This window comes from Macaca thibetana, chromosome 3 (genome assembly GCF_024542745.1).
Source record: "Macaca thibetana thibetana isolate TM-01 chromosome 3, ASM2454274v1, whole genome shotgun sequence".
NCBI lineage: Eukaryota > Metazoa > Chordata > Mammalia > Primates > Cercopithecidae > Macaca > Macaca thibetana.
The window spans coordinates 152,554,931-152,582,786 of record NC_065580.1 but is presented as its reverse complement, the minus strand read 5'-3'; the positions used below and the strand labels follow the sequence as shown (position 1 = coordinate 152,582,786).

Here is a 27,856-nt window from a genome sequence, read left to right as displayed (position 1 = left end):
CTCATCCTCCTGAGTAGCTGGGATTACAGGTGTGCACCACCATGCCTGGCTAAGTTTTGTACTTTTTAGTAGAGACAGGGTTTCACTATGTTGGTCAGGCTGGTCTCGAACTCCTGGCCTTGTGATCCGCCCACCTCGGCCTCCCAAAGTGCTGGGATTACAGGCATAAGCCACTGTGCCTGGCCACAGTCTGCATATTTAATTTAATGTTCAATTCAGCAAAACCCACTTGTCCTAGTTTGGGTCCCATGCCCCTGGTTGTCCTCGGAGTGGAGAGGACAACCCAGCCCCTTTGATGCTATGGTGGGAGGCGGCCACCTGAACTCACCCCGCTCCCCATGAGAGGGAACACTCCCAGCTGGAGGTTTTCAGAGCATGGGTGTGATGTGTGGATGCCAGTAAGAGACAAAGGAAAGACAAAATCCTTCCAGTGATGGTGGGAACGTTAGGGAGCCTTGAGGTGGGGCAGGGAGCTGGCTGGGAAGGGAGAGCTGAGCCCACAGCCAGGAGAATTGTGGCAGGGAGTCTCCACCCCAGCCCTGCTCACACCCAGGGCATAAGGGGGCTGAGCAGGACTGAGCCTTCCTGGATGTGGCCGGAGTCCCACTTGGTAACCCGTCCAGAGGAGGTAGGCCACTGCCCTCATTCCTAAAAACAGTCATGGCTGGAGGAGACCAATGTCAGCTCACACCATGTTTTCCCCCCAGGAGCACAACAGGAAAAGAGAATGGTGACCAAGGAGAGTTTATTGGGGAGCAGGAGGAGGTGCTGAGAGGCTCAAGTTGAGGCCAGGTGACCCAGTGCAGAGAAGCTGGGAGGGAGGACAGGGGACCCAGCAGGCATGTGGGCACATGGTGGGAGGCAGGAGCTGGGGAGCAGCAAGGATGGGACTCCTGGGAGCAAGGAGGGGGAGGTCACCTCAGCACAGGGGAGACACGGGGACCCCATCCCAGGTGGGGGCAGCCACCTAACCCAGGTCAGGACCTGAACCTGGCTGGCCCTGGGGGACATGCCTGTCAGCAGCTGGACTCCTGGCCTGAGAAGAGGCCTCAGCAGGCCGGGCGGGAGCACGTGGGGCGGCAGAGGAGGGACACGCAGGAGGCCGGGCGGCAGCAGCTGGGCTGGCAGGTGGAGGTGGGGGCACAGCAGGAGGAGACGGGCACGCAGCAGGTGGAGCTGCACACGGGGCGGCAGAGGAGGGACACAGAGGAGGAGGGTCTGCAGCAGGAGGAGGTGCAGCAAGCCGGCTGGCAGCTAGACTGCTGGCAGCACAGTGAGGAAGCCCCAGAGCACACAGGCACACAGCAGAAGGACTTGCAGCAGACGGGCTTGCAGCAGACAGGCACGCAGCAGACGGGCTTGCAGCAGACAGGCACACAGCAGGCCTGCTGGCAGGAGGAAGAGGCACAGCAAACTGGCTGGCAGCTAGACTGCTGGCAGCATGAGGAAGCCCCACAGCAGACAGGCACACAGCACACAGGCTTGCAGCAGACAGGCACATAGCAGGCCTGCTGGCAGGGGGAGGAGGTGCAGCAAGCCGGCTGGCAGGTAGACCGCTGGCAGCATGAAGAGGAATCCCCAGAGCAGGTGGGCACACAGCAGACAGGCTTGCAGCACACAGGCTTGCAGCAGACGGGCACACAGCAGGCCTGCTGGCAGGGGGAGGAGGTGCAGCAAGCCGGCTGGCGGCTAGACTGCTGGCAGCACGAGGACGTGCAGGAGCTGGTGCAGCCTGATTGGCAGGGGCTGGGCTCACAGACCACCTGGCAGCAGGGGCTGGACACACAGCTCACTGGGGTGCAGACCAGGGTCAGGCAGGGGGCTGGGGCGCAGCAGCTGGGGGCACAGCAGGGGGGCTCACAGCAGCTCTCTGGGCAGTCGTCCACCTGCCAGGAGGAATCAGTGCAAGAGTCACCGGATCTGGGCAGGCAGACCCGGCTGCTATAGCTCAGATCACTGGAGCAGACGGACATGGTGGATGCGGCCATACTGGGGGTTGAGCCGGGGGTGTGTGTGAGTGAGTGCCTGAGGTGCTGTGGGCAGCTGGGCTTTTATATCTGGCTAGGGTGTGTGTTGTTCTAGCTGGAGGCTCCACAAGTCTTCCCTTTCCTTGTTGGTGTTTTGAGCTGGGTCCTTGGAGTCCTCATTCATTCTAGTTTATTTACACAACACTATTTGCCCAGCCTGTAAAATCCCTGATTAGGGTTGAGGGCTGGGTTGATGCCCTGTTCTGTGCCTGGTCCTCTAAGCAGACATTTCACAGAACATGTATCCTCAGCATGCAGGCTGTCTTTTGAGCTGTGCACTCTGTTATGTTGCAGGGGACCTGAAATCCCAGACTCTGTGCCTGGGCAACAGGGCGCTGAAAGTCAGGACAGAGTGAGGGCCCCTCTGATGAGTGCTGCTCATGAGCTGAAGACGCCCTGCACGCAGAGAAGGGCTGAACAGCAGGCTGGAGCCGCTGCGGCGAGAAGGAGTTAACGGGAAGAGAGAAAGAAGTGTCTCACACACAATGCAAAATGACACAGATGGCATATATAGGAGAAAACTTAAGAGAAACATGATTCTTCCAGAATATCCAATGTTCATCAAATAGGATTTTCCAGAAAGAGCGGCAAAAGGGAGAAATCAAAATCGGAGAAAACTTCCCAGGATGGAATGAAACCAAGGGTCTTCAGATTTGAAATTTTACCAAATATGGGACAAACTGAATGGAGAATGCTGCACATCTGGACAGGCTGGTGACACTTCTGACACCAAATATAAAGAAAAACCCTAACAACCTCTAGAGAGACTGGCATCCTACTGCAGCTTAGAAAATCTGCATGTCCAACGACAATCGAACCAAGTCTTCAGTCTGCGGGAAAGTTACTGGGAATATCGAACTCTACTAAATCATCTGGTCTAACGGAAATCAGAGCGTTTCACACAATGCAACTATGAAATGTCTTCAGAGCATATAGTCCCACAAAACAAAAAGCAACTTCAAAGAGAAGTATAATACATAAAAGAATAAGGAGCAAAAAAAAAAAAAAAAAAAAATCAAAAATTAGGTTCTTAACTTCTTTAGGGAGAGGAAGTACACCTGCTTCCCTTAACCTTATAGAACCAAGTAGCAATGATTAATCCTCTTCCTCCTTATCCTCATCCTTCTCCTCCTCATCCTCCTCCTCCTCCTCCTCCTCCTCCTCTTGCTTCTCCTCCTCATCCTCCTCCTCCTTGTCCTCCTCCTCCTTGTCCTCCTCCTCCTCCTCCTTGTCCTCCTCCTCATCATCATCCTCCTGCCCTCTCCCCCTCTTTCTCCTTTTTCATTTAATTCACCCTTTGTGGTGCATAGTTCCATGAATTTTGACAAGTATTTCAAGTCCTGTATCTACCACCACAGTGCCAGACAGAGGAATTCCAGCATCCTCAAAAATCCCCTTGTGTTGACTCACTGTCTCTTCTAGAATGTCATGTAACTTGGACATTCAGTGTGTAGAATAATGAATGGAATCATGCAATATGCCACCCGGCAGGTCTCACTTGTTTCACTGAGCAAAATGCGCTTGGGATTCATCCAAGTTGTACTGTATGTCAATAGTTTATTGCTTTTAATTGCTCAGTAGTATTCCATTGTATGGATATACCACAGGTTGTTTACCCATTCAATGACTGAAGGATGTTTTGTCTCCTGTTTTGATGATTATGGACAAAGCTTCTGTAAACATTGTTTGTATACAGTTTTTGGCAGCCTTGAACTCCTGGGCTCAAGTGATCCTCCTGCCTCAGCCTCCCGAGTAGCTGGGACGATATGCACATGCCACCTGCCCAGGTAATTTTAAAGTTTTTATATGGATGGAGTCTCGCTATATTGCCCAGGCTGGTCTTGAACTCCTGACCTCAAGCAATCCTCCCAATTCAGCCTCTCAAAATGCTGGGATTACAGGTGTGATCCACTGCTCTGGCCTGTTTTTATTCTTTTAATGCTTGTGGGATATGTGGTAATGCCTCTTCTTCCCTTCCTGAGATTGACAATTTGTGTCTTTGTTATCTTTTCCCAGTAAGTTTAACTAGATGTTTATTAAATTTATCTTTTCAAAGACCAAGCTTTGGTTTCACTGATTATCACATTGTTTTATTATTTTTCACTTAATTTCTGCTTTTATCTTTACTGTTTCATACTTTATGCCTGCTTCAGGATTAATTTAGTCCTTTTTTCATTTAAAAACTTTAACCTCTTTGTGTCATTTTATGTAAAGTACTTCTTGCAAGAAGCATAGTTGAGATTTGCCTTTTTATCTAATCTGACAGTCTCTTTTCCATGCCTCCTTCTCTCTCTTCGTGAGAACCCCAATTACATGTATGTGAGGTTACTGGATATTTCCTACAACTCACTAGTGCTTTGTTTTTTTTGTCTCTGTGTTTCCTTTTAGATCGTTTCTATTGCTATGTCTTCATATTCACTTGATTTTTCTTCTGCAGTGTTTATTCTGCTGTTAATCTCATCCAGTGTAATTTTCACCTCAGGTATTGTTTTCCTCTCTAGATGTTCTCTTTGTGTCTTCTTTAAAAAGATCCTCCTCGTCTTTCCTTGATATGCCTACCTTTTCTCTAACTTCTTGAATATATGGAATATAGTTATGACTCTTTAATGTCCTTGCTTACTAACTCTATGATCTGTGACATTTCTGAGTTAGTTTCACCTGATCTGGTCCTTAATAGGTGCCACATTTTCCTGCCTCTTTGCATGCCTGGTAGTTTTTGAATGGATGCCCAGCATTGTGAATTTTATGTGATTGGGTGCTGGATATTTTGATTCCTACTAATGCTCTTGAGTTGTGTTCTAGGGTGCAGTTAAGTTACTGGAAAGCTCATTATCTTGCAGCTTGCCTATAAGCTGGGTTAGGCAGGACTGGACCAGTGGTTACTCTAGGGCTAGTTGTGCTCCCACTTCTGAGTCATCTACCCAATGCCTTGAAAACTATGAGGCTTTTCCACCCCAGCAGGTGGGAGTTGGCACTATTTCTGGCTCTGTTTGGTCTCTGAGGGTTATGGCACCTAATTTTATCAGTTCTCTCCAGTCTCAGTCTCACACACATTTGCTGGTCATTACTAAGCTGAAGATTTGAGGGGACCTCTGTGGAAGCTGGCAGCTCTCTTGGTGCAGCCCTTTCCCCTCTGGCACTCTGTCCTAGGAACATGAACTGCCTTGGTCTTCCTTGCCTCCCAGATCCATCTCTGAAACCCAGGTTCCCCTGTCTGCACTGTCTCCTGGAAACTCTCTAAGCAGGGTGTTGGGAGGGATGGTCGTGAGACTTCTGTGTTTGCCTCCTGCTCTCAGGGGTGCCTGTGCTGTGCTGCCTCAAGCCCAATATCCCAAACCACTGTTGCATGATTTTGATAATTGTTTCAGCTGGCCCAGGTGGGAAAGTCCATCTAGTCCTTCTTACTCCATCCTGGTGTGTTACTGAAACACCCGGGGTTCAGTCTGGGTCCTGCTGTTCACACACAAAAAGCCAGTCACTGAGACAATCAGTTGCCCAGGAAGAAGGCTTTAGTCGGGTGCTGCAGCGGAGGAGATGCGAGTTCAGTCTCAAATCCATCTTCCTGACTAAAACCAGGGATTTATGTAGCAGGGAAGAAATGTAACAATGTGTAAAACAAAGGCCTCTCAAAAAAGTATCAATGAGCTTTTTTGCTCATTCAATCAATCAATCACCAGATCACCACATCCTGACAATGAGGCATGGGGCCCCTTGTTCATCATCATTGCTTCCTTGCCCAGATAAAGCAAAGGTTTTGTTTGTTTTTATTTTTGTTTTTTGTTTTTTTGAGACAGAGTCTCACTCTGTTGCCCAGGCTGGAGTGCAGTGGCAAGATCCCTGCTCACTGGAACCTCCGCCTCCCAGGTTCAAGCAGTTTTCCTGCCTCAGCCTCACAAGTAGCTGGGATTACAGGCGCCCGCCACCACACCCAGCTAATTTTGTATTTTTAGTAGAGACGGGGTTTCACCATGTTAGCCAGGCTGGTCTTGAACTCCTGACCTCAGGTGATTTGCCTGCTTCGGCCTCCCAAAGTTCTGGGATTACAGATGAAGCAAAGTTTTGAGCTTTGAGACCAGAAGGATCAATTTCTATGTTTATCAAAACAAAACAAAACAAAACCAAAACAAAAAAACTACCTATGGGGCTATTAGGTCTTTTTCCACCGGAAGTGGACTTTCTGTTCTGCCCAACTTTGTTTCCATTCCAAGCTCCTTACCCTCAGGTTGGGAGACAGAGGGACCCTTCCATGGAAGGAAGCCCTGGTGACTCAGGCTCAAGAGTTCACAGTGGCCGAGTCCAGCCCTGTCAGGCTTCTCCCTGCGGCCACTGGTGCTCCATGGCTGATGGAGAGGAGCGACCTGCCCAGCTGCAGGGGCTGCTCGCACTCTGGCCCCCTTTCCAGGCAGCACTGGGCTTCTCCCATCCTCAGGCTCCTTCTTTTGTGAGTGCTTCCCGGGCGTCCTCCTGCACAGACCTCAGCAACACTGGCTTCTGGGCCTGGTTCCTACCCACTCGCATTTAGGGCCCTTGGGTGATATCTTGCCATTAAGTTCTGTCCTAAATGGAACCGTGGATTTTTCTTTTTCTATCTGATAATTCTGTTTCTATTTGGGATTTAGGGAGATTTAGAAACTATGCCTCAGGGAACACCATGTCTTTAGAATCCACTTTTCCCCCTCTGAACATTCCTTCTTGATTCTAGTAAATGAAAATTCATAGCAAATAGGAAATAGAAAGACTTGCTTTAAAAATAAAAGGTTTCTACTTAAACCCCACAGCAAACACCGTGTGCAGTGGTGAACCTTTGGCACTTTCTCATGAAAGTCAGGAACAATCAAGGATTCTTTTAATTTTATTCAGCATTATCCTGGGTGTTCAAAGTAATGTTGCTACAGGAAAAACAATAGAAATGGGAGTTTTAAAGATTGGAAATGAGAAGCTAAATTCTCCTTATTTTCAAATGATAAGCTCATCTACACAGAAAAATCCAAGAAAATCAATGACAAACTGTAAGAACTAATAAGAGAACTTGCAAAGGAAAGGAGCTAAACATATGGTTTGATATGAAGACAATATATATACGAGTAGTTTATATAGATATATATGTAAGATTTATGTACGAAGACAACATAACAGAAAACTGTTCCCCATTCACACTAGTAAAACATCCCTATGAAATACCTAGGAATTAACCCAAAGAGGAATATTTTAGACCTATAGAAGAAAATGATAGAATTCTAAATGGGCCTATTGTACTATGTAACTGCAAGGCAAGACAATATGAACAATTATAGTTTCCTCCTACATATTTAAAAGCTCAATGCAATCCCAATAAAAATTATAGCAGTTTAAAAACTACTTGAAAAGCTTTCTAAAATTAATCGAGAACAAGCTAGAATCAACGTTTTTAGAAAATAAGATAGTGGCACTTTCCTTATGAGCTCTTAGGATGTATTATGAAGCTGAATAACATAGGTAAAACATCTGGAATGGATGCAAGGGTAGATCAAGAGATTCATAGAACAAAATACAAAATATAGATTTCAGAAGCAGACTATACAAACATTTTTATCAGGTGAAAGAGATGTTTCAAATGGGAGTTGGAGAGAACAAACTAACTTTAAAAAGGGACAGTTGGCTATTGGTGGAAGAGAAAGATTAATACGTCATACCTCACACAAGTCCTATCAGCAAATGGGGCAAAAAGTTGAATCTAGGCAATAACAATGAAACCAGCATCAGCAAATGTAGGCCTGTTTCCAGTCTCAGGGAGTGTGCCGTACAGAAGCAATGACGGGTTTGGAAATATTTGGAGTGCATGTGATGGACAGAGGGTCCCCCAGCCCTAAATCCATAAGACAAACACACAGCATGATGGAAAATGGGCTAAGAATGTGAACAGGAAACAGTGTGGGCGGCCATGCACTTAGGCCATAGTGGGTTCCCAGTAGCCGTCAGTGCAGAGGGCAGGGAGCTGAGAGCAGAGCAGGCCGAGCCGGGGTCACGCAGGGTCCCCCAGTCACTGAGGGCACTGGGCAGCAATCACACGCCCCCCCTCAGCCCCCCGCCTGGGTTCCACCTCACTTTCTGTGGCGTTTCTGCGCCTGCTGTGACCACAGCCACGGCAGCACCACATCCATCAGGCTGTGGCCGGTCTGGCTGCGGGGCGACTGCAGCATCCCGGGCGGGCATTCTCATCAGGGTTTTGGTCTCTGCAGCTGGCCTGGAGGAGCTTGTCTCAGTCTGAGGACAGACTGCTCTGCTCAGAGCCCCATGTGCTGCCTGATCTTACCACTGTCCCCACTGACGGCCTTTCCCACAGGACACCACAGGCAGCTCATGCCCCCTGCGTGGACCAAGCCTTAGAGAGATGGGAGTGTCGCTGACTGTGTGCCCACACCGGCGTCATCTGTGGGACCCAGGCTCCTCATCCCTATACCTCCGTGGAACCTGCTGCCCCCAGAGAAGAACCCGGGAAGTGCCCAGGTTTCGGGGAATCCTGTGCATCCGTCCGCCCACCCCATGATGCTTTTGTCCCCATCAAGTCCCTTGTTTCCTGTGCAGGTCCAGCACCCCTCACTCTCCCCTCGCATTGCTGCTAAATGGGCAGAACCCTCGGGGGGTGGCAGAGAGCGAGTGACCAGACCTGGAGGCTGCAGTGCCCGGATGCCAGATCAGCTTCCTGGCAGGTGACCCTGCAGGGTGGGCTCTCCCAGGTGGGACAGTGGGACGGCCCTGGGACCTGGAGAGCCCCACAGCCCAGGGCACCACAGTGAATGACCAGGCTCAGGAAGACCCGGGCATGGAGGCTGAGCCAGGACTGAGCCTTCCTGGGAGTGGCCGGGAGTCCCACCTGGTGACCTCCCTGGAGGAGTTAGGCCACTGTCCCCTGTGACTTCTAGGTTAAGTCACTCACTCCTAGAAACAGTCATGGCTGGAGGAGACCAATGTCAGCTCAAAACCGTGTGTCCCCCCAGGAGCACAACAGGAAAAGAGAATCAGGTGACCAAGGAGAGTTTATTCGGGAGCAGGAGGAGGTGCTGACAGGTTCAAGTCGAGGCCAAGTGACCCACGGCAGAAAATCTGGGAGGGAGGACAGGGGACCCAGCAGGCAGCTGGGCACCTGCTGGGAGGCAAGAGGTGGGGAGCTGCGAGAATGGGGGCTCCTGGGAGCAAGGAGGGGGAGGTCACCTCCGCACAGGGGAGACACAGGGACCCATCCTAGGTGGGGGCAACCACCTAAACCAGGTCAGGAATTGAACCCAGCTGGCCCAGGAGGGTGTGCACATCAGCAGCTAGACTCCTGGCCTGAGCAGAGGGCTCAGCAGGCCGGGCGGGAGCACGTGGGGCGGCAGAAGAGGGACACGCAGGCGGCTGGGCGGCAGCAGCTGGGCTGGCAGGTGGAGGTGGGGGCACAGCAGGAGGGGACGGGCACGCAGCAGGTGGAGCTGCACACGGGGCGGCAGAGGAGGGACACAGAGGAGGAGGGTCTGCAGCAGGAGGAGGTGCAGCAAGCCGGCTGGCAGCTAGACTGCTGGCAGCACAGAGAGGAAGCCCCAGAGCAGACAGGCACACAGCAGACGGGCTTGCAGCAGACAGGCACACAGCAGGCCTGCTGGCAGGGGGAGGAGGTGCAGCAAGCTGGCTGGCAGCTAGACTGTTGGCAGCATGAAGAGGAAGACTCAGAGCAGGTGGGCACACAGCACACAGGCTTGCAGCAGACGGGCATGCAGCACACCTGCTGGCACAGGGAGGAGGTGCAGCAAGCCGGCTGGCAGCTGGACTGCTGGCAGCATGAGGGTGTGCAGGAGCTGGTACAGCCTGATTGGCAGGGGCTGGGCTCACAGGCCGCCTGGCAGCAGGGGCTGGACACACAGCTCACTGGGGTGCAGACCAAGGTCAGGCATGGGGCCGGGGCACAGCAGCTGGGGGCACAGCAGGGGGGCTCACAGCAGCTCTCTGGGCAGTCGTCCACCTGCCAGGAGTCAGAGTAAGTGCTGGAGCAGACGGACATGGTAGATGCGGCCATGCTGGGGTTGGGGAGGTGAGCTGGAGGAGGTGTGAGGGAGTGAGTGTGGGAGTGAGTAAGTGTGTGAGTGTGTGAGCTTCGTGGGGCTCTCCGGCTTTTATACCCCTCCTGGCCTTGTTGTTCCAGGGCCCACAGCCTCTCCTTCCTGGTTGCTGAGAGGCAGCGTGTGTCGTGACTAGAGATGTTTGTTTGCCTGTGATGTGGCCCAGCTCATAAATCTCCTGTCATGTCTGGGCTGTAGCCTGTCCCATGTGGACCCTGGGGGCAAGAGTGGAGGTGGGCCTGGTCTGCACCCCTCCAGTGCTGCCCAGGTTGTAAGAAGGGGGCTGTAAAGGCAGGGGTGGCCCTTCACCCTTATGCAAAGTGTGGCATGCCAAGGCAAGAGCTGTCCCACTCATGATTATGGGGGTGTCTCCTCCCTAAAGCAGGTCCTCACTGAAGAGGCAGAAGCAGCCGGTAGAAGCACAGGATCACTGGAGCAGCCGGCAAGAAGGTGCAGCAGGGGCCAGTGAGCCCCGCAGTGGTGGCCCTGCACATTCCTTCCCCCGTCCCCATCACTGGAGGAGCTAGAGCCCAAAACAGGGAGAAGAGGAGCAAGGAAGGAGAGGCCACGCCCCTCCCCACGGCCTTCCCCGAGGCCCCATCAGACGTGCGTGTGGGAACACTGGGGATAGGACTGGGTTTTGGACAGGAAAGAAACGTTTTGGACTGGCCCATGGATTTGGTTCTGCTTTTAAAGGTCATAGCTTTATGATGTGCTTCAATCATAGATAACTCAAGTCCCATGATCAATATTTCTTATTTGTGCATTTTTTTTTTTTGTACAGATGGGGTCTCAAGTCATCCTCCTGCCTTGGCCAAAGTGCTGGGGTTGCAGGCGTGACCCCTGTGCCTGGCCATCATCAGTATTTCTGCACCATGTGTCTTCCCCGTTCCTGCTCATTGTCCTTTCTGTCCTCAGCTTCCGTTCCTCAAACGTAAGCTGCATGTGGGCAGGAAGTGTGTTTGTCTTGTTCACCACTCAGTCCTCAAAGGCCTAAAATAGTGCCTGGCCCAAGGAAGAGCCTTTATAAAAATGGGCTCAAGTTACACTTTTTTAGAGAAATTATTGAAGAGTAATTCTGAGCTCTGAAAACGATTCCATTGTGCCACCTTTTTCTTATGCTGTATAAAATGCTCTGTCAAGTTCTCCTTTCGTGTGTGGGGAAGTGGCTTACATCAGACTGGCATCTAGCTGAGAAAAATGAGGAAATCTGGTTTACAAACAAAATCTCTGTTCGTAGGGGCTGGGAGGTATCAAGACAGCTGAGACTTGAGTGAATCCCCATTAGAGAGAAAGTGCACAGAAGTGACTCCAATATTCCTTGTGGATTTTCTTATTGAGGCATTTACCAATTCACAGACCACAGCCAAAAGGCTGAGAGGCTGATCAGCTAAGCAGAGCTTTTAGTAGTCTCACAGAATTAGAAGAAAACACAGAGTTCAGGACCTGACAAGGTGGAGGTAGTCTAGTAAAAAAAAAAAAAAAAAAAACCTAGGCTTTCAGTTGGAAATGCTGAATATAAGTGAAAGGCTACCCCTAGGAGGAAGGAAAAACCAGAAAGAAGAATGAAGCCTATCTTTAAATCAGCTCGTATTGAACTCATATGATCTGCCTGTAGCCTAACTCCCTCCCAGAAACAAAAGTGATCTCTTCTGGAGACAGCAGCATCAACAGAAGCTCAAATAATCTTATAAATTTTCTTTTTTTTTTTTTTGAGACGGAGTCTCGCTCTGTCGCCCAGGCTGGAGTGCAGTGGCCGAATCTCAGCTCACTGCAAGCTCCGCCTCCCGGGTTCACGCCATTCTCCTGCCTCAGCCTCCCGAGTAGCTGGGACTACAGGCGCCCGCCACCTCGCCCGGCTAAGTTTTTGTATTTTTTAGTAGAGAGTGGGTTTCACCGTGTCAGCCAGGATGGCCTCGATCTCCTGACCTCGTGATCCGCCCGTCTCGGCCTCCCAAAGTGCTGGGATTACAGGCTTGAGCCACCGCGCCCGGCATAAATTTTCATAAAGTCCTTCATTCAGTCAAAAAATTACTAGGGATACTAGAAGACAAGACCAAGTGACCAAAAGACCAAGAGGAAAAAACAAATAAGAGAAACAGATGTGCAGGAGATCTACATATTAGAATTGTGAAACTGGAATTTAAAGTAATGCTGATCAACTTTGCTCAAGAAAAAAGAGAACAAATGGAGAATTTCATTGTCAAACTGGATTTATTAAATGGAATCAAACAGAAATTCTGGAAACAAAGAACACAATAGCTGAAATTAAGAACTAAGTAGCTTAGCTTTACAACCTATAGACAAGACCAAAGAGAAGATTAGTAAAGGAAGGGAGATGAGGAAATTTCAAGCCTGAATACTGAGATGGGAAAGTAAAGAGGGAAATAAAGAAAGTGGAGCAATAAATATGCCTGTATTTTGTGAAAATCTATGGGAAAAATGATTGAATCCTACAAGGAGAGGAGTAAAATAGGGGTAGTAAAATATTTGAAGATATAATGGACAAGAACTTTAACCTGATGAAATGTGTAGATGCAAAAAACATTTAAGAATCTTTAGGCCAGGTGTGATGGCTCACACCTGTAATACCAGCACTTTGGGAGGCCAAGGTGGGCAAATTGCTTGAGCTCAGGGGTTGAAGACCAGCCAGGACAACATAGCAAAATCCAATCTTGGTCGGGTGCTGTGACTCACACCTGTAATCCCAGCACTTTGGGAGGCAGAGGTGGGCAGATCACAAGGTCAGGAGATCGAGACCATCCTGGCTAACATGGTGAAACACATCTCTACTAAAAATACAAAAAAAAAAAAAAAAAAAGCTGGCCATGGTGGCAGGTGCCTGTAGTCCCAGCAACTCGGAAGGCTGAGGAGGAGAATGGTGTGAATGTGGGAGGCAGAGTGTGCAGTGAGCCGAGATCGCACCACTGCACTCCAGCCTGGGTGACAGAGCAAGACTCTGTCTCAAAAAAAAAAAAAAAAAAACTCTACAAAAAATATAAAAAATTGGCCCAGCTTGGAGGTACATCTGTAGTCCCAGCTACTCAAGAGGCTAAGGAGGAGGATCACTTGAGCCTGGGAGGTAGAGGCTGCAGTGAGCCAAGATTGCACCACTGCACTCTAACCTGGGCAACAGAAGGAGACCTGTTGAAAAAGAAAAAAAAAAAAAAAAAAAAAAAAAAAGAAAGAAAAGAAAAGAAAAAACAAAAAGAAAAAAGGAACCTCCCAAACCAAGAATCTTTAGCAAGTGAATACAAAGCAAACTACACCTGGGCACATTGGGGTTGAAATCCAAAGACTGAGAAAAATGTAAAAACAGCCAGAGGAAAACAAGACATATTACCTTCAAAGAAGCAACAATAACATTAACAGATGACTTCTCAGTGAAATGATGGAAGGTAGAGGACAATGGAATGATATATTTACTGTCTGAAAGAAAAGAAGCACAAAGCTAGAATTCTATACCTGGGAAGAAGATTCCCCCAAATGAGAACAGAATAAAGACATCCTCTGGACACTGAGAGGATGTGTCACCAGCAGGATCTGCACTACAGAAAATACTAATGAGAGCATTAGGCAGAACAAAAACAATCACAGATGAAAGCAAGAAGTTGATAAGGAAATGAAATGTAGCAAAAGAAGAACACATGGCGAAAATCTAAGTGAATGTCCACTGTATAAAATGTCTTATAAGTTGTAAAATATTCATAGAACTAAAATACATAGCAAGAACACAAAATTCAGGGAGCTACATGGAGTTCAAGTGGCTTAAGCACACTGCACCATCTGAAAAATAATATAAGGTCTAATTTACATTAGACTTTAAAAAGCCATGGATTTATGTTATAATATCCACTATAATAATAGAGGAATATACAACTCACTAGGAAGTAGATGCATGTACTCGGTTGACTCATGCCTCCCCAAAAGTCATCTCCACCCAGAACTGCACAATATGACTTTATATGGAAATAAGGTATTTGCAGATATAATTAGTTAAGTCATATGGGATCATAGTGAACCTTAAATCCAATGTCTAGTGTCTTTACCAGAGAAAGGAGAAGGAAGTCCAGACGTACACACAAAGGGAAGAAGATGATATGACAACAGAGGCGAAGATTGGAGTGAAGATAGAGGCCAAGGGACACCAAGGTTTGCTGGGTGCCACCAGAAGCTAGAAGTGGCAGGGACAGATTCTCCCTTGGAGCTCAGAGAAAGCCTGGCCCTGCCCAACTGAGGAATGCTGTGTGCTTCGTTTCGGGTGCCTGGCCCTCAGAACTGTGAGAGAATAATTTCCCATTGTTTTCAGCCACTCCTTTGGTGTAATTAGCTATGGTAGCACTAGGAACCAATACAATGAAGGAATAAAACAAAACTTAAACCACTCAATCCAAAAGCAGTAAAGCAAGGAGATAAAAGGGAGTAGATTCCTTGCATAAGCAAAAACCAAAGTGAGATGGGAGGTTTAAACTCAAACGTATCAGCAAAGCCCCACATTCTTGCCAGTCCTGCACAGCAGATGTGTTGTTACTTTAGTCAACACAGCTGTATAGAGAGAGTCACTGGGGTTTAAGTTCGCATTGTCCTGATGATTCATGATATGGAGCATGTTTTTATGTGTTTATTTGCCATCCGTATCTGTTCTTTAGTGAAGGGTCTATTTAAGTCATATATTATATGGCAAAATACTAAACACCGTGGGAATCCATAGATGTGATATTATGGCAATAGTAATAATAATAAGACCCAAAAAATCAGTGCCTGTTCGGGGTTAGGGTGGGGATGTGGAATGACTACAAAGGGGCAAGAGGGAAATTTATGGGATGATGAGAGGCCTCTGTATATTGATGGTGTTGGTGGAGACACAACTGTCTATTTGTCAAGACACAGAATCCAACAAAAGGAAAAATCCCAAATATATCATATTGATTAAATGAATCTAAGATTAAAAGCCATTCTACAAAGCAAACTATGGACCCAAAGACTTTCACCACAGAATGCTGTCAAATAATTGGGAGAGAAATAATGCTAGGCTTAAATTTCTCAGCTTGTTTCATTAGGCCATCATAATTTTCCAGACCTTAGGAAGTGGGACCTGAAGTATTGTCTTCTAGTGAGAGCAACTGAGGAATGCTGTGTGCTGCCCAGGGGGCCACATGGATGTTACCTGGGGACATGATGGCCTGGCTGGGGAGGGGCCAGCCACAGGCCAGGAGAATGGCCAGGAAAGGAGGCTAATGAGGAAGCCACTGTCATGCAGAAGCTGGAGCAGACTCATCAGTAGGGGCTGGGCCCACAGGACATTATGCGTTGATGAAAGTGAATCCATCAGGAAGATATACCAATTGTAAATATAGACATATCTAATATCAGATCACCAAAGTATGTGAAACAAAAATGGACAGACATGAAGAAAGAAACAGACAGTTCTGGTTCTACAAAAAGAGTTAGAGACATCAATGAGTCATTCTCTGTAATTAAAAAAAAAAAAAAAAGGAATTAAATTGACATTCAGTAAAGAAATAGAGGACTTGAAGAACCCCCTAAACAGGTCTAACATAGATGCAGAAACACCCAACCCAGCAACAGCAGACAACACACTCTTCTCAAGTTCACGTGGAGCAGTTGCCAAGTTAGACTGTACCTTAGGCCACAAAACTAGTCTTAATAATTTAAAATGATCAAACTCATACAAACTATCTTCTCTGATTATAATGGAAAGAAACTAGAAAATAACAGAAGAAAAACTGGAATTCCCAAATATTTGTATATTAAATTACACACTGTCAAACAACCAATGAGTCAAAGGAAAAACTCAAAGAGAAGGTAGAAAATACTTTGAGACGAATAAAAAAGAAAACACAGCAAACCAAAACTTATGACATGCAGTGAAAGCAGTATATAGAGGGAAATTGATAACTGAATGCTTACATTTTTAAAAAATAGAAAGATCTCAAATCATTAATCTAACGTGATACCTTAAGGAACCAGAAAAAGAAGAGCAAACTGAATCCAAATTTAGCAGAAGGTAGAAAATAAAGACTAGAACACAGAAAAATGGAATAGAAAGTAAAAAATCAATAGAATCAATAAACCCCAAAGTTGGTTCTTTGAGAAGAGTAACAGATTTGACAAATCTTTATCTGTCTAGATCTTTATCTAGACAAATTTTTTTTTTTTTTTTTTTTTTTTTTTTGAGACGGAGTCTCACTCTGTCACCCGGGCTGGAGTGCAGTGGCCGGATCTCAGCTCACTGCAAGCTCCGCCTCCCGGGTTCACGCCATTCTCCTGCCTCAGCCTCCCAAGTAACTGGGATTACAGGCGCCGCCATCTCGCCCGGCTAGTTTTTTGTATTTTTTAGTAGAGACGGGGTTTCACCGTGTTCGCCAGGATGGTCTCAATCTCCTGACCTCGTGATCCGGCCGTCTCGGCCTCCCAAAGTGCTGGGATTACAGGCTTGAGCCACCGCGCCCGGCCGACAAATCTTTATCTAGATTAAAAGATGACAGATTCAAATAATTAAAATCATAAATGAAAATGGGAATATCACTACTGACCTTACATTAATAAAAAGGATTATAAGGAATACTATGAAAATTTGTACACCAACAAATTAGATAACCAATATGTAATGGAAAAATTCTTATAAACACACAAACCACCAACATGGCTACCTTTCCTTCATATGGCTCCAGGTTACTGTCTAGTGCCCTTGTATTTCAGCCTGAATTAGCATTTCTTGTAAGGCAAGTCTATTGGCAATGAGCTCTTTCAGGTTTTATTTACCTTGAAATGAACCACTTTCTCTTTCTTTTTTCTTTTTCTTTTTTTTTTTGAGATGGAGTCTCGCTCTGTTGCCCAGGCTGGAGTGCAGTGGCGAGATCTCCGCTCACTGCAAGCTCTGCCTCCTGGGTTCCCACCATTCTCCTGCCTCAGCCTCCAGAGTAGCTGGGACTACAGGCTCCCACCACCATGCGCGGCTAGTTTTTTGTATCTTTAGTAGAGACAGGGTTTCACTATATTAGTTTTAGCCAGGATGGCCTTGATCTCCTGACCTCGTGATCCACCTGCCTCGGCCTCCCAAAGTGCTTGGATTTCAGGCATAAGTCACCATACCTGACCCCTCTTTCATTTTTGAAGGATAATTTTGTCAGATGCTGATGTCTTTTTGGTTGTTGGTTTCCCCCGCCCCTGTACCCCAAGCCAGCACGTGAAATATGTCATCCCAATGCCTCTGGCCTCCATGGTTTCTGATGAGAAATCCGCTGATAGTCTTCTGTGCAGCTGCTTTCTAGATTCTGTTTTGACTTTTGAGAATTTGATTACACTGTGTTTTTGTGTGACTCTCTTTGAGTTTATTCTACTTGGGGTTCACTGAGTGGCTTGACCGTGTAGATTGATGTGTTTTCTCAATTTGGGGAGTTTTGGCCATTATTTCTTCAATTATTTTTTCTGTTCCCCCATCTCCCCTCCATCTGGAAATCCAGTTAAGCGTGTTGGGATGCTTGATAGTGTCCCACAGGTCTTCTAAGATTTGTTCATTTTTCTCCATTCTCACATCTACTCCCCTTTGTCTCATCTACTCCTCAGACTAAAGTATGTTAATTCATCTGTCTTTATGTTCATTAATTCTTCCACCTGATAAAATCTGCTGTTGAAACCCTATCATGAATTATTTATTTCAGTTGTTGTACTTTTCAATTCCAGAATTTTTGTTTGGTTTCTTTTTAAAGTTCCTATCTCTTTATTGATATTGTCTATTTGGTGAGGCATCATTCTCCTGGTTTATCTTAATTCTTTGTCTGTGATTTTATTTAGTTTTTCGAACAGTTTAAGAGAGTTGATTGAAAGACTTTATCTAGTGAGTCCAATTCTGGTCTTCCTCAGGAAGATTTTCTATTAACTGTTTTCCCCCCACGAGTAGCTCATATTTCTTCCTGCTCTGTCTGGTGAAAACTGGACAGTGACTATTACAATGGGATATTTCTGGGTATCAGGTTCTCCCCCTCTGTGCAATTTGCTGTTGCTGATTGTTGTGGATTGTGGTTGTTTTTGCTTGTTTATGTCACCTTAAAAAAATAGTTTCTTCGTCATGTGTGCTCACTGTTCTATTAGCTTAGTGCTGAGACAGTAATTTGACAGAGAGTTCCTTAAACCCCTGGAATCAAAAAAATGTTTTTCTCCAGGGCTTGTAGCTAGGCTCTGTACGTTGGTCCACACCCTCAGCACTCAGCTGGGGAGTTTGCGACTCTGCCTTCCCCTTCACTTCCTGCTTGCACCTTCACACTTCCTGCTTGCACCTTCACTTCCTGCTTGCACCTTCACTTCCTGCTTCCTCAGAGCCTGAAGTTCAGCCAGAGGTGAGCACTGAGAGCGTCTCAGTTCTTTTCTGAGGCTGTGCCCCGTCATGGGCATGTGTGGGGACCTTCTGGACTCCCAAGAATAAGTGGGATCTCCCAACTCCCTTATTCCTCAAAGCATGCCATCTCCCAGCTTTTCCTCCCAGGCTTTTCAGGTGTGCCCAGTGTTTTCTGGCTGATATCTTTGGCCCCAGGTGGCAGTGACTGTTTAACGTTCTGACAAAGCCTTGGTGTAGCTGCTCTCTGCCTTGAGTCTGAGTTGGTGAAATAAGGCAAGCTCTGTGTGTTAGTCCTTCAGGGAGCCACCAGACGGGTGGAAACAGACAACCTCACTGCCTTGCAAACAAGGTCCCCTCTGTTTCCCTGGCAGCAGCACCCCACACCAGGAACTCTGGCTGCTGTCCTCCTGACTGTCACCCAGCTGGAGATGGGGGATGGGGCAAGGGGAAGTTTAAATCCACAAGGTTCTCCTATTTGATTCTGTTGCTTTTTCTTGGTTATATGTTCCCTTGCCTGCTGCAAACCTTCAAATATTTTCCAGAGTTCAGATAAAATTGAACTCCAGCCCCCTCTGCTGGGGTGGGTAGGTGGATGGCAGGTGGGGACGGGAAGGTCTTGGGGAAGGGATGGTGGAGGAAGCCTAGGACAGTGTGGGACCACGTCCAAACCAGAGGGTGGGAGAATACGTGAACACGCGAACACGTGTGCAGATGGAGCCAGACAGTTTCAAACAGGATGAACAAATCCGAGGGTAGACTCCTAGAAATACAACTGCACAGCCAGGGAACGCTGGCCAGGGACAGCGGGTTGGTTTGTTTGGGTTTTGCCACTTTCTGATGTTCCCTGGAGGGACAGGCCCTCACAGTTCCCTGCTGCGCCATTTCCTCTGACATCGGTATTCGCGGGCACAATTAGGGACCATCTTTGAGGGCATTTCTCAGTATCTCTATGAATTCGAAATCCATGAACACTCAGTGCTAGCAATGCCACTTCTAGGAATTCAAGCAAAAATGTACCTGAGTGTGGAAAGGTATCTGGTAGAAACACCCACAGAGGTGTTAGAAATAGAACCAGAGTCGTAAGGAAAACTAGCCCTTAGACAAAGGATTTTTTAGCAAAGCAAAATTATCTTTGCACAGAGAGGTGCCTCTCGTATGGCCGGTTGCCACGAGAGCACACAGAACAAAGGAGAGTGAAAGTTTTTATTTTTGATGCAAATCCTGCCCCTGTGCCCTTTTTTAACTGGCCAGGGTCAGACCATGCAATCTAAGCTGAACCTGATTGGCTAAACGTTTAGGGGAAGGGGTCATCTGCGGTGAGCTAGGGAGTCAGTCTTTTCTCAAATAAGGAAAGGAATGTGAGCTGGTGCTGATATAGCCACTGGTGCTGTGGCATGCCTGGGCATGCAGGAAAAGCAGAAAGAAGGAAAGAAGAAGAAAGAGACAGGGAGGGGTACTGGGAATTAAACAATAAAGGATTGATCAGGCTGTTTGAAGAGAAACCTTGCCATATCTCACAAGAGGCATCGTTTGTAATAATTAACAACTGGAGAGACGTTCAAGGCCATCCACCTGGCGTTGCAGACATCAAGTGTGGCGTGTCCACACTTTGGAACGATGCACTCCTTGCTGAAGAAAACCATGAGAAAATATTTTTGTTAATCAACCTGGCAAAAAAAGAACAATGTGTGGCCCGGCATTGTGATCATGTAGCTGTTAAGAAGTAAAGACTTGGGGCCTCTTGTGGACAACGTGATGACCGTCGCCTTGTCAGCGTCCCTTGCCTACAGTTGCATTTCTAGGAGTCTGTTCTCAGATTGGCTCAATCCTGTTTGAAACCACATCTGGCTACACCTGGACCTGTGTGTCCGTGTGTTTCTCTCGACCTCTGGTCTGCATGTGTCCCCACGCTGTCCCGGGCTTCCTCTGCCATTGGGGCCTTCCTGTTCCCACCGGCCCTCCGCCCACCCAGCCCAGCACAGGGAGCTCTGGAGGCCGCGTCCCTGTTCTCTGCTCTGCATCCCAGCGGCAAGCCTGGCGCAGGAACAGAGGGCGTCCCTGAGCGTCTGTGAGTGCGCAGGAGGCCAGGATGCCCAAGCTGTCCCTGAGTGAAACTCCCTGAGCACAGGGACAGCTGGAGCCCAAGTCTGCCCCCATGTCCCACCTCCCAGCACAGCTGGGGCCTGCCACCCGCTGGGACAGCCCCAACCCATGCCATGGGAAGGAGCTGCTTCTACCCACGGTGAGTGGAGCGTTGGCCGGAACCATGTGGTGTCCGTGGGACTCAGTCAGTGAGCAAAGCTTTTGGGCCCCACAGGACCTGGAGGGGAGCTGGACAGCAGAACATGCCACAAGGTGGACAAGAACTTCCAGGTGTCACACAAGAGCCCCCGACGGCCCCCCAGCTGGGGATGTAAAGAGATCCACGGGGCCCAGCCCCCCAGAGCCAGGCCAGGCCCCACTCTGCCCCATCCCGCCCTGGGTGTGAAGAGTCAGCACAGAGTCAGCTGGGGCTGCAGAGGCTTTATTGGTGCCCAGAGGCAGAGGGTGACACTCCTGGGTGTGAGACCCGGGTCAGGAAGGCCCGTACCCAACCAGCAGAGGGTCGTGATCTGCAGCCAGGAGGCGCCACAAGGAGCAGCCAGGGCTCGCCCACCCTGGGGGAGGTCTGGGAGGAGCCAGTGACCATCTCAGACCCCACCCCTGGGCTGGACGGCTGTGGGTGGGGCTGCTGCTTCTCTGTGGTTGGGCTGTGCTGGGGCTGGGTGGGCTGGGAGGTCCAAGGACTGGCAGGGAGTTCCCCTGGCTGGCCCTGGGGGACATGGCCATCAGCAGCTGGACTTCTGGCCTGAGGAGAGACTGCAGCAGGCCGGGCGGGAGCACACAGGGCGGCAGAGGAGGGACACGCAGGAGGCCGGGCGGCAGCAGCGGGGCTGGCAGGAGGAGGTGGGGGCACAGCAGGAGGGGACGGGCACGCAGCAGGTGGAGCTGCACACGGGGCGGCAGAGGAGGGACACAGAGGAGGAGGGTCTGCAGCAGGAGGAGGTGCAGCAAGCCGGCTGGCAGCTAGACTGCTGGCAGCACGGAGGGGAAGCCCCAGAGCAGACAGGTTTGCAGAAGACGGGCTTGCAGCAGACAGGCACACAGCAGGCCTGCTGGCAGGGGGAGGAGGTGCAGCAAGCCGGCTGGCAGCTGGACTGCTGGCAGCATGAAGAAGAAGCCCCAGAGCAGACAGGTGGGCACACAGCAGACAGGCTTGCAGCAGATGGGCACACAGCAGGCCTGCTGGCAGGGGGAGGAGGTGCAGCAAGCCGGCTGGCAGCTGGACTGCTGGCAGCATGAGGATGTGCAGGAGCTGGTGCAGCCTGATTGGCAGGGGCTGGGCTCACAGGCTGCCTGGCAGCAGGGGCTGGACACACAGCTCACTGGGGTGCAGACCAGGGTCAGGCAGGGGGCCGGGGCGCAGCAGCTGGGGGCGCAGCAGGGGGGCTCACAGCAGCTCTCTGGGCAGTCGTCCACCTGCCAGGAGTCGGTGCAGGTGCTGGAGCAGATGGACATGGTGGACACGGCCATGCTGGGGTGGGGAGGAGGTGAGCTGGGGGAGGTGTGTGAATGAGTGAGTGTGTGTGTGAATGTGTGTCTGAGCCTGTCGGCTGCTGGGGCTTTTATATGCCCAGGGCCTGTGTTTTCCTAGCAGGAGACTCAGCAACACCCTCCCCTTCCGTGTTGGTGTTTGGAGCCGGAAGGACCCTCATTATTTCTGCTTCCCTTGCCATGACTTGTCCTCACTCTGCTCCTAACACTCGCTGGTCCTGGACCAGGCTGGTGCCCCTGGCTGAGCCTGTCCCCGGGAACACCAGGAGGAAGGGTGCGGCCTCTCTGGGGCTGACCTGGTGACTTCCACCTGGCAGGTCCCGTGACTGTGCCCGGCGTGGGGCCCGGGGGATGCCCAGCCTCTGTCTGCAGGGACCTCACGGGGTGGGCTGATGTGGCTGCGACTGGGAGAGCCAGGACAGAGGTGCCTGTGTTGGGAAAAGGCGCTTGAGGACACCGCTTCCTGGCGGGCTCTGGGATCCTCTGAGATCCTGATGTCTGCCAAGGGCAGGAGGGCAGGGAGGACCTCCCCTCCCCTGAGATGGAAACGGAACGTTCCGGCAAGGCCTCTGCACAGTCAGCTCATTAGGAGGACAAGGCTTGGGGACTGGCCTTTGGGTCTGGACTGCTGTCCCCTGGATCCCTGGTCAGGTGTCCTAAGAAGGGCGGGTGCAGATTAGGGCCTGGAGGTGGGGAGGGGCCTCTGCCTTGGGGAGGAGGATGTGGAATGAGGGTCACGTGGACAGTGAAGGACACCTGGGGTGGGCAAAGCCAGCCTGTGCTTGGGAGGTCATCGGGCAGGACGGCCCCTGACCCCGGGGCAAGGACGGTCACAGGCAAGCTCCTCTCTCTCAGGGCCTGAGGCCCGCACAGCCTGAAGCTGGTTCTCACCAGGAACCACCACCATCTCCCAATGTCCTTCCCGCCTCTTCCAGCTGGGGATGAGGCCATGGCAGCCTGAGCCGGGCTTTCATGGTGGCCCAGAAAGCCCACAGCACTAGGGAGGCTCACTGGTAGCTCTCCTGTCGTAGCGTAGCAGGAGGTGAGCAGGCCCCTGGCCACAGAACCTTTCTCTGTTGTCCTGCAGGGCGTCAAAGCAGCAAGCCGAGAAATAGAAATGAGGTGTGGATGTCTGTTGTTTGCGGGTGACACAATTGTCCAGTAAAGATCTGAGTCACTGCCATTGTGACTGTCACTGGCCATGCGCACTGGCCGGATGTGGGATAAACTCACAGCCCCCACAGCCCCTCCCTGCACACCTGCCTTGCCATTGTGATGGAAATTCCATCTGAACCTGGGGCCTCCAGCACGTGCCAGTCACTCCGCCCTCCATGGCTGTTGTCAGACAAGCCCCTCCAACCTCGCAGGGGTGACATCTGTGAAGACTCAGCTCCTGACAAGAGCCTCTCATCTGAAGGCACAGGGCAGTCGGCACTGGGAGGCAGGGCGAGAGCCGAAGGGAAGCTGAGGCAGCTGCGTTCCCTAATGGAGTATGAGGGGGTGGGTCCCACAGACCTGGAACCCCAAGGTCTAGCATGTGACTGTAGGGACAGCTTCAGTGATCTTAGAAAACGACCCCCTAGTAGCACTGATGATGAAGCTGGTGAGGTCAGAGAGCATTTGACAAGCACGTGGCTATGCCAGGCAGCATTCCAGCACTTGGCATCTATTAACTCACTTAATTTTGGCATCAACTCCTTGTCAAAGTTACTATGGACAGACATGGAAGCCTCAGCAGAGAGGTTGAGCAATCTGCTCAAAGTCACACAGAAGAAAGTAACAGAACCAGGACTAGAAGCCAGCCGGTCTGTACATAGGATCTATATTCTCAACCAGTGCGTCTCTGATTCTTAACCAAAAAAAAAAAAAAAAATGTTGAAGATGAAAGACAGCAAGTCTTCAATACCAAATTGAATACCAAACAGCTGGATTAAAAATTCACATCAGAAGCAGAAGAACAAAACTAATACCCCAGAGAATCAATTCAATTTTGAGTCCAAACATGAGTTCTTCCAAACACCGAGGTAAAGGATAAAACCCACAAATATAATGAGAGAAAAGATAACAAACAGAGGGTATATTTAGCTGAGACCAAACATGAAAATTCAATTGCTAGGGAGAAAAAAACAAATTGGATCAAAGTAATAATCAAAGAAATAATTGAGGATCAGGTATTCTGGGCTGAATGGACAGAGGTGTGTGTATTTGGAGTAGAAGAACTTAATGAATTTCAAGAAAATCAGGCCTTCAGAGCCCACCCTAGACATGCATTGACAAGTTTTTCAATGTAGAAGACCTAAGAACAGGCTTCTCGCGGGCAGGATGAGTAATATACGATCTGGAAATGAACTGCATCAGGCTGACCTCAGACCCCCGTCCCACCAACCAGGGTATGGCAATATCCTTAGAGCTTCCAGGGGAATCTTTGGCGGACTAAGGCTCTACTTTTCCTTTATTCAAATTATTACATCTTTCTCAAATAAAGATAACAGTGACGCATTTTCACAAAAGCAAGAGCTTAGAAAGTACTCCACCCAGGTGTTCCTCTCGGAAAAAATACTTAAGGAAGTATGACAAATGGCAAAGCGATTGTTATGGATGGAATGTTTGTGTCCTCCCAAAACTCACACGTTGAGACCCTAATTCCAATATGAGGGTATTAAGATGCGGGGCCTTTGGGAGGTAATTAGGTCAGGAGGGTGGAGCCCTCAAGAATGGGATTTGTTCCCTTTAAAGAAGAAACCCTGGAGAGATTATCTGGGCCATGTGAAGACAGCAAGAAGGTGGCTGTCTGTAGACCAGGAAGAGAGCCCTCTCCAGAACCCCAGCATGTGGCACCCTGCCTGATCCTGGACTTCCAGCCTCCAGAACAGGGAGAAAGAAATGCCTGCTGCTCAGGCCGGGCGCGGTGGCTCAAGCCTGTAATCCCAGCACTTTGGGAGGCCGAGGCGGGTGGATCACGAGGTCAGGAGATCAAGACCATCCCGGCTAACACGGTGAAACCCCGTCTCTACTAAAAATACAAAAAACTAGCCAGGCGTGGTGGCGGGCGCCTGTAGTCCCAGCTACTCGGAGGCTGAGGCAGGAGAATGGCGTGAACCTGGGAGGCGGAGCTTGCAGTGAGCCGAGATCGCGCCACTGCCCTCCAGCCTGGGTGACACAGCGCGAGACTCCGTCTCAAAAAAAAAAAAAAAAAAAAAAAAAAAAAAAAAAAGAAATGCCTGCTGCTCAAGACCCTCCAGTCCACGGTAATTTGTTATGGCAGCCTCAGCTGACTATGGCAGAGAAGAATCTAAGACAAGGGCTCCAGATTGTAGAGGCTGGGGTATCAAAGGGTTGGCCCAGATGCGAAGAGAGGAAGACACTGACCTGTGTCCAGATAACCAATGTGCTCAGTTATAACTGCAAATGCAAATTTCCCATCTGTTATAACAGATGCATACAACAGATGCATATTCAACATCCTAATTGAATAGCAATGATAAGACCCTAATACTTTACTGCATGCTAATGTGAGAGGCCACTAACCACATGTGGCTCTTGAGTGCTTGAAATGTGGCTCCTGCCACATGTTGAAATGGTAGCATTCTGGATGTACCAGGTCAAATAAGATCTATTATTAATTTAATTTCACCTGTTCCTTTTGCCATCTTTAAATGTGGCTGTTATAATATTTAGGATTGCATGTGTGGTTCTGTTTCTACCGGAATATGCTGTATGTTGCTTCCAATTAAACAAGAAAGACTAAGAAGCGGGTGGGGGTGGACACATGGGCTGATGTTAAGAAGAGCAAGATTAATTCTGTTTTAAATAGAAATTCTCAAATTGCAGTTCCATTCCTCACTTTAATAATTAAAAAATAAACATAAAGGTAAACTTAAAAGTTATTTATTAGTACAATTAAAAACAGAATGTATGTTTTTCACAACAGCAAATAAAAGTAGAAGAGAAAAAACACAAACCATGGTGGATATTCTAAAGATGGAAAGGCAGCTGAAACAAGAGGAAAACCTCCAAAGCAGAGAAGACCCTGAAAATGTGAGGATGAGGAGCGAAGCGGCCAGTTCGAAAGGAGAGGAAATTTCACCAGATGTTTCCAATTAGATGAAAACATTTCTCAAAATGGTTTATAAAATAAAAACCGAGATAAGGTAACTAATGTCACAATTAAACAGTAACGGGAGGGAAAAGAGACGTTTCCCAGGTCCGAGGGCTGCGGGGGCCACACAGAGCTGCCCCTCCCATCCTCCCCACGGGGTGACCCACACAGCCTAGAAGTGGGGACTCCCACACTAGCAGGGCCCCCATGTCCCACAGGATGAGCCAAAGGGAGGGCAGCCTGGCTCAGGACTCCCTGAAGATGCAGAAACCACGTTCCCTTACAGAGTCCCACCCAGTGGGGAGACATGGGCACTTGGCTAGGCCAGCTGGTCAAGGGCTGTGGGAGATGGGTGGTGAAGGGCACCAGGATCTGGGAGCCCTAGTGTGAGAAGTCCCCTCCCAGTCCTTGTGTGGTGAGTCCCCCACTCCCCAACACAAACACATCCCACCCCCTTCACAAGCAGGGCGGAGGCTGCACACACACAGTCGTGGGGCTCAGGGCAGGGCAGCCTTGCTCTGGGCTGCTGATCAGACCCGGGACACAGAGAGGGCTGGGGACAGCCCTTCCTGCCCTGCCCGCTCCCCTTGTCCTGGTGGTCGGGCTGGGAGCTTGCAAAGGAAAATGACAGTGACAAGGGGCCTGTGTCCTTCCGTCCTGGGAGCCTGTGACACTCGGACAGGGACTTCTAACTCTATTGCATTTGCACAGACATGCCATGGAAACTGCGAAGGAATAAATGACTGCTGGGACAAGTTAATAGATACAATGGTTCAAAGGAAAAGACCAACTCAAGAATTAAGGAATCATTACCAACAACAGGGGAAGGGTATGGAAAATTTCCAGTTATTCTTAAGAATTAAGAAGTCGCGTCGGGCATGGTGGCTCACACCTGTAATCCCAGCACTTTGGGAGGCCAACGCAGGCAGATCGCGATGTCAGGAGTTCAAGACCAGACTGGCCAATGTGGTAAAACCCCATCTCTACTAAAAATACAAATATTAGCCAGGCGTGGTGGTGCATGCCTGTAATCCCAGCTATTCAGGAGGCTGAGGCAGAAGAATAGCTTGAACCCGGGAGGCAGAGGTTGCACTGAGCTGAGATCGCGCCACTGCACTCCAGCCTGGCGACAGAGTGATACCCACTCTCAAAAAACAAAACAAAACAAAAAAAGCCGGGTGCGGTGGCTCACGCCTGTAATCCCAGCACTTTGGGGATGCCGAGGCGGGTGGAACACAAGGTCAGGAGTTCAAAACCAGCCTGGCCAAGATGGTGAAACCCTGTCTCTACTAAAAATTAAAAAAAATTAACTGGGCATCGTGGCGGGCACCTGTAATCCCAGTTACTCAGGAGGAGAGGCAGGAGAATCCCTTGAACTCGGGAAGTGGAGGTTGCAGTGAGCCGAGATCGCACCACCGCACTCCAGTCTGGGCCAGACTCCATCTCAAAAGAAAAAAGAAAAAAAGAAAAAGTAGACGTTTCTCCAGGGATTCCAGTTCTGGAAACCTGTTGGTGAGATTGTTTGACCCGTCATCTTGCCGAAAACAATGGAAAACACTAGGAAGAATCTTCCTAGTTGCAGCAGGAAACTGGAAAAGGAACAAAGAATTACGGGATTACAGGCCCAAATTGAAGGGAGGGGTCTTCGCCCTTTGTGCGCCTGGGACCTTCCCGGCCAGTTCATGAAAGCTTTGGAGGTTTTCAG

The 27,856-nt window shown here is 49.3% G+C and overlaps 4 protein-coding genes across 5 annotated transcripts in view; all 4 read right to left on the bottom strand.

The window, feature by feature from the left end:
- The window catches only part of CFAP410 (cilia and flagella associated protein 410), a 413,721-nt gene that overhangs the window by 191,201 nt on the left and 194,664 nt on the right, over nt 1–27,856 (bottom strand). The window lies entirely within an intron of this gene.
- TSPEAR (thrombospondin type laminin G domain and EAR repeats) overlaps nt 1–27,856 on the bottom strand; it is a 227,537-nt gene that overhangs the window by 39,277 nt on the left and 160,404 nt on the right. The window lies entirely within an intron of this gene.
- On the bottom strand, nt 1,050–1,988 carry LOC126950637 (keratin-associated protein 10-12-like). 2 transcript variants are annotated; one of them, XM_050784470.1, is made up of 2 exons: nt 1,470–1,988; nt 1,050–1,313 (listed from the first exon to the last, which is right to left on the bottom strand). In XM_050784470.1, exons 1-2 carry the CDS (start codon nt 1,986–1,988, stop codon nt 1,050–1,052), a joined length of 783 nt encoding a protein of 260 aa, XP_050640427.1. The 2 variants fall into 2 exon arrangements, with proteins under 2 accessions (XP_050640427.1, XP_050640426.1); XM_050784469.1 differs by having other exon boundaries at nt 1,050–1,988.
- Nucleotides 9,026–22,072, bottom strand: LOC126950634 (keratin-associated protein 10-7-like). Its single transcript, XM_050784465.1, is given in 3 exon segments — nt 9,026–9,909; nt 21,521–21,701; nt 21,703–22,072. Coding segments are annotated over 3 exon segments (1,071 nt in total). The 5' UTR covers nt 22,032–22,072; the 3' UTR covers nt 9,026–9,348.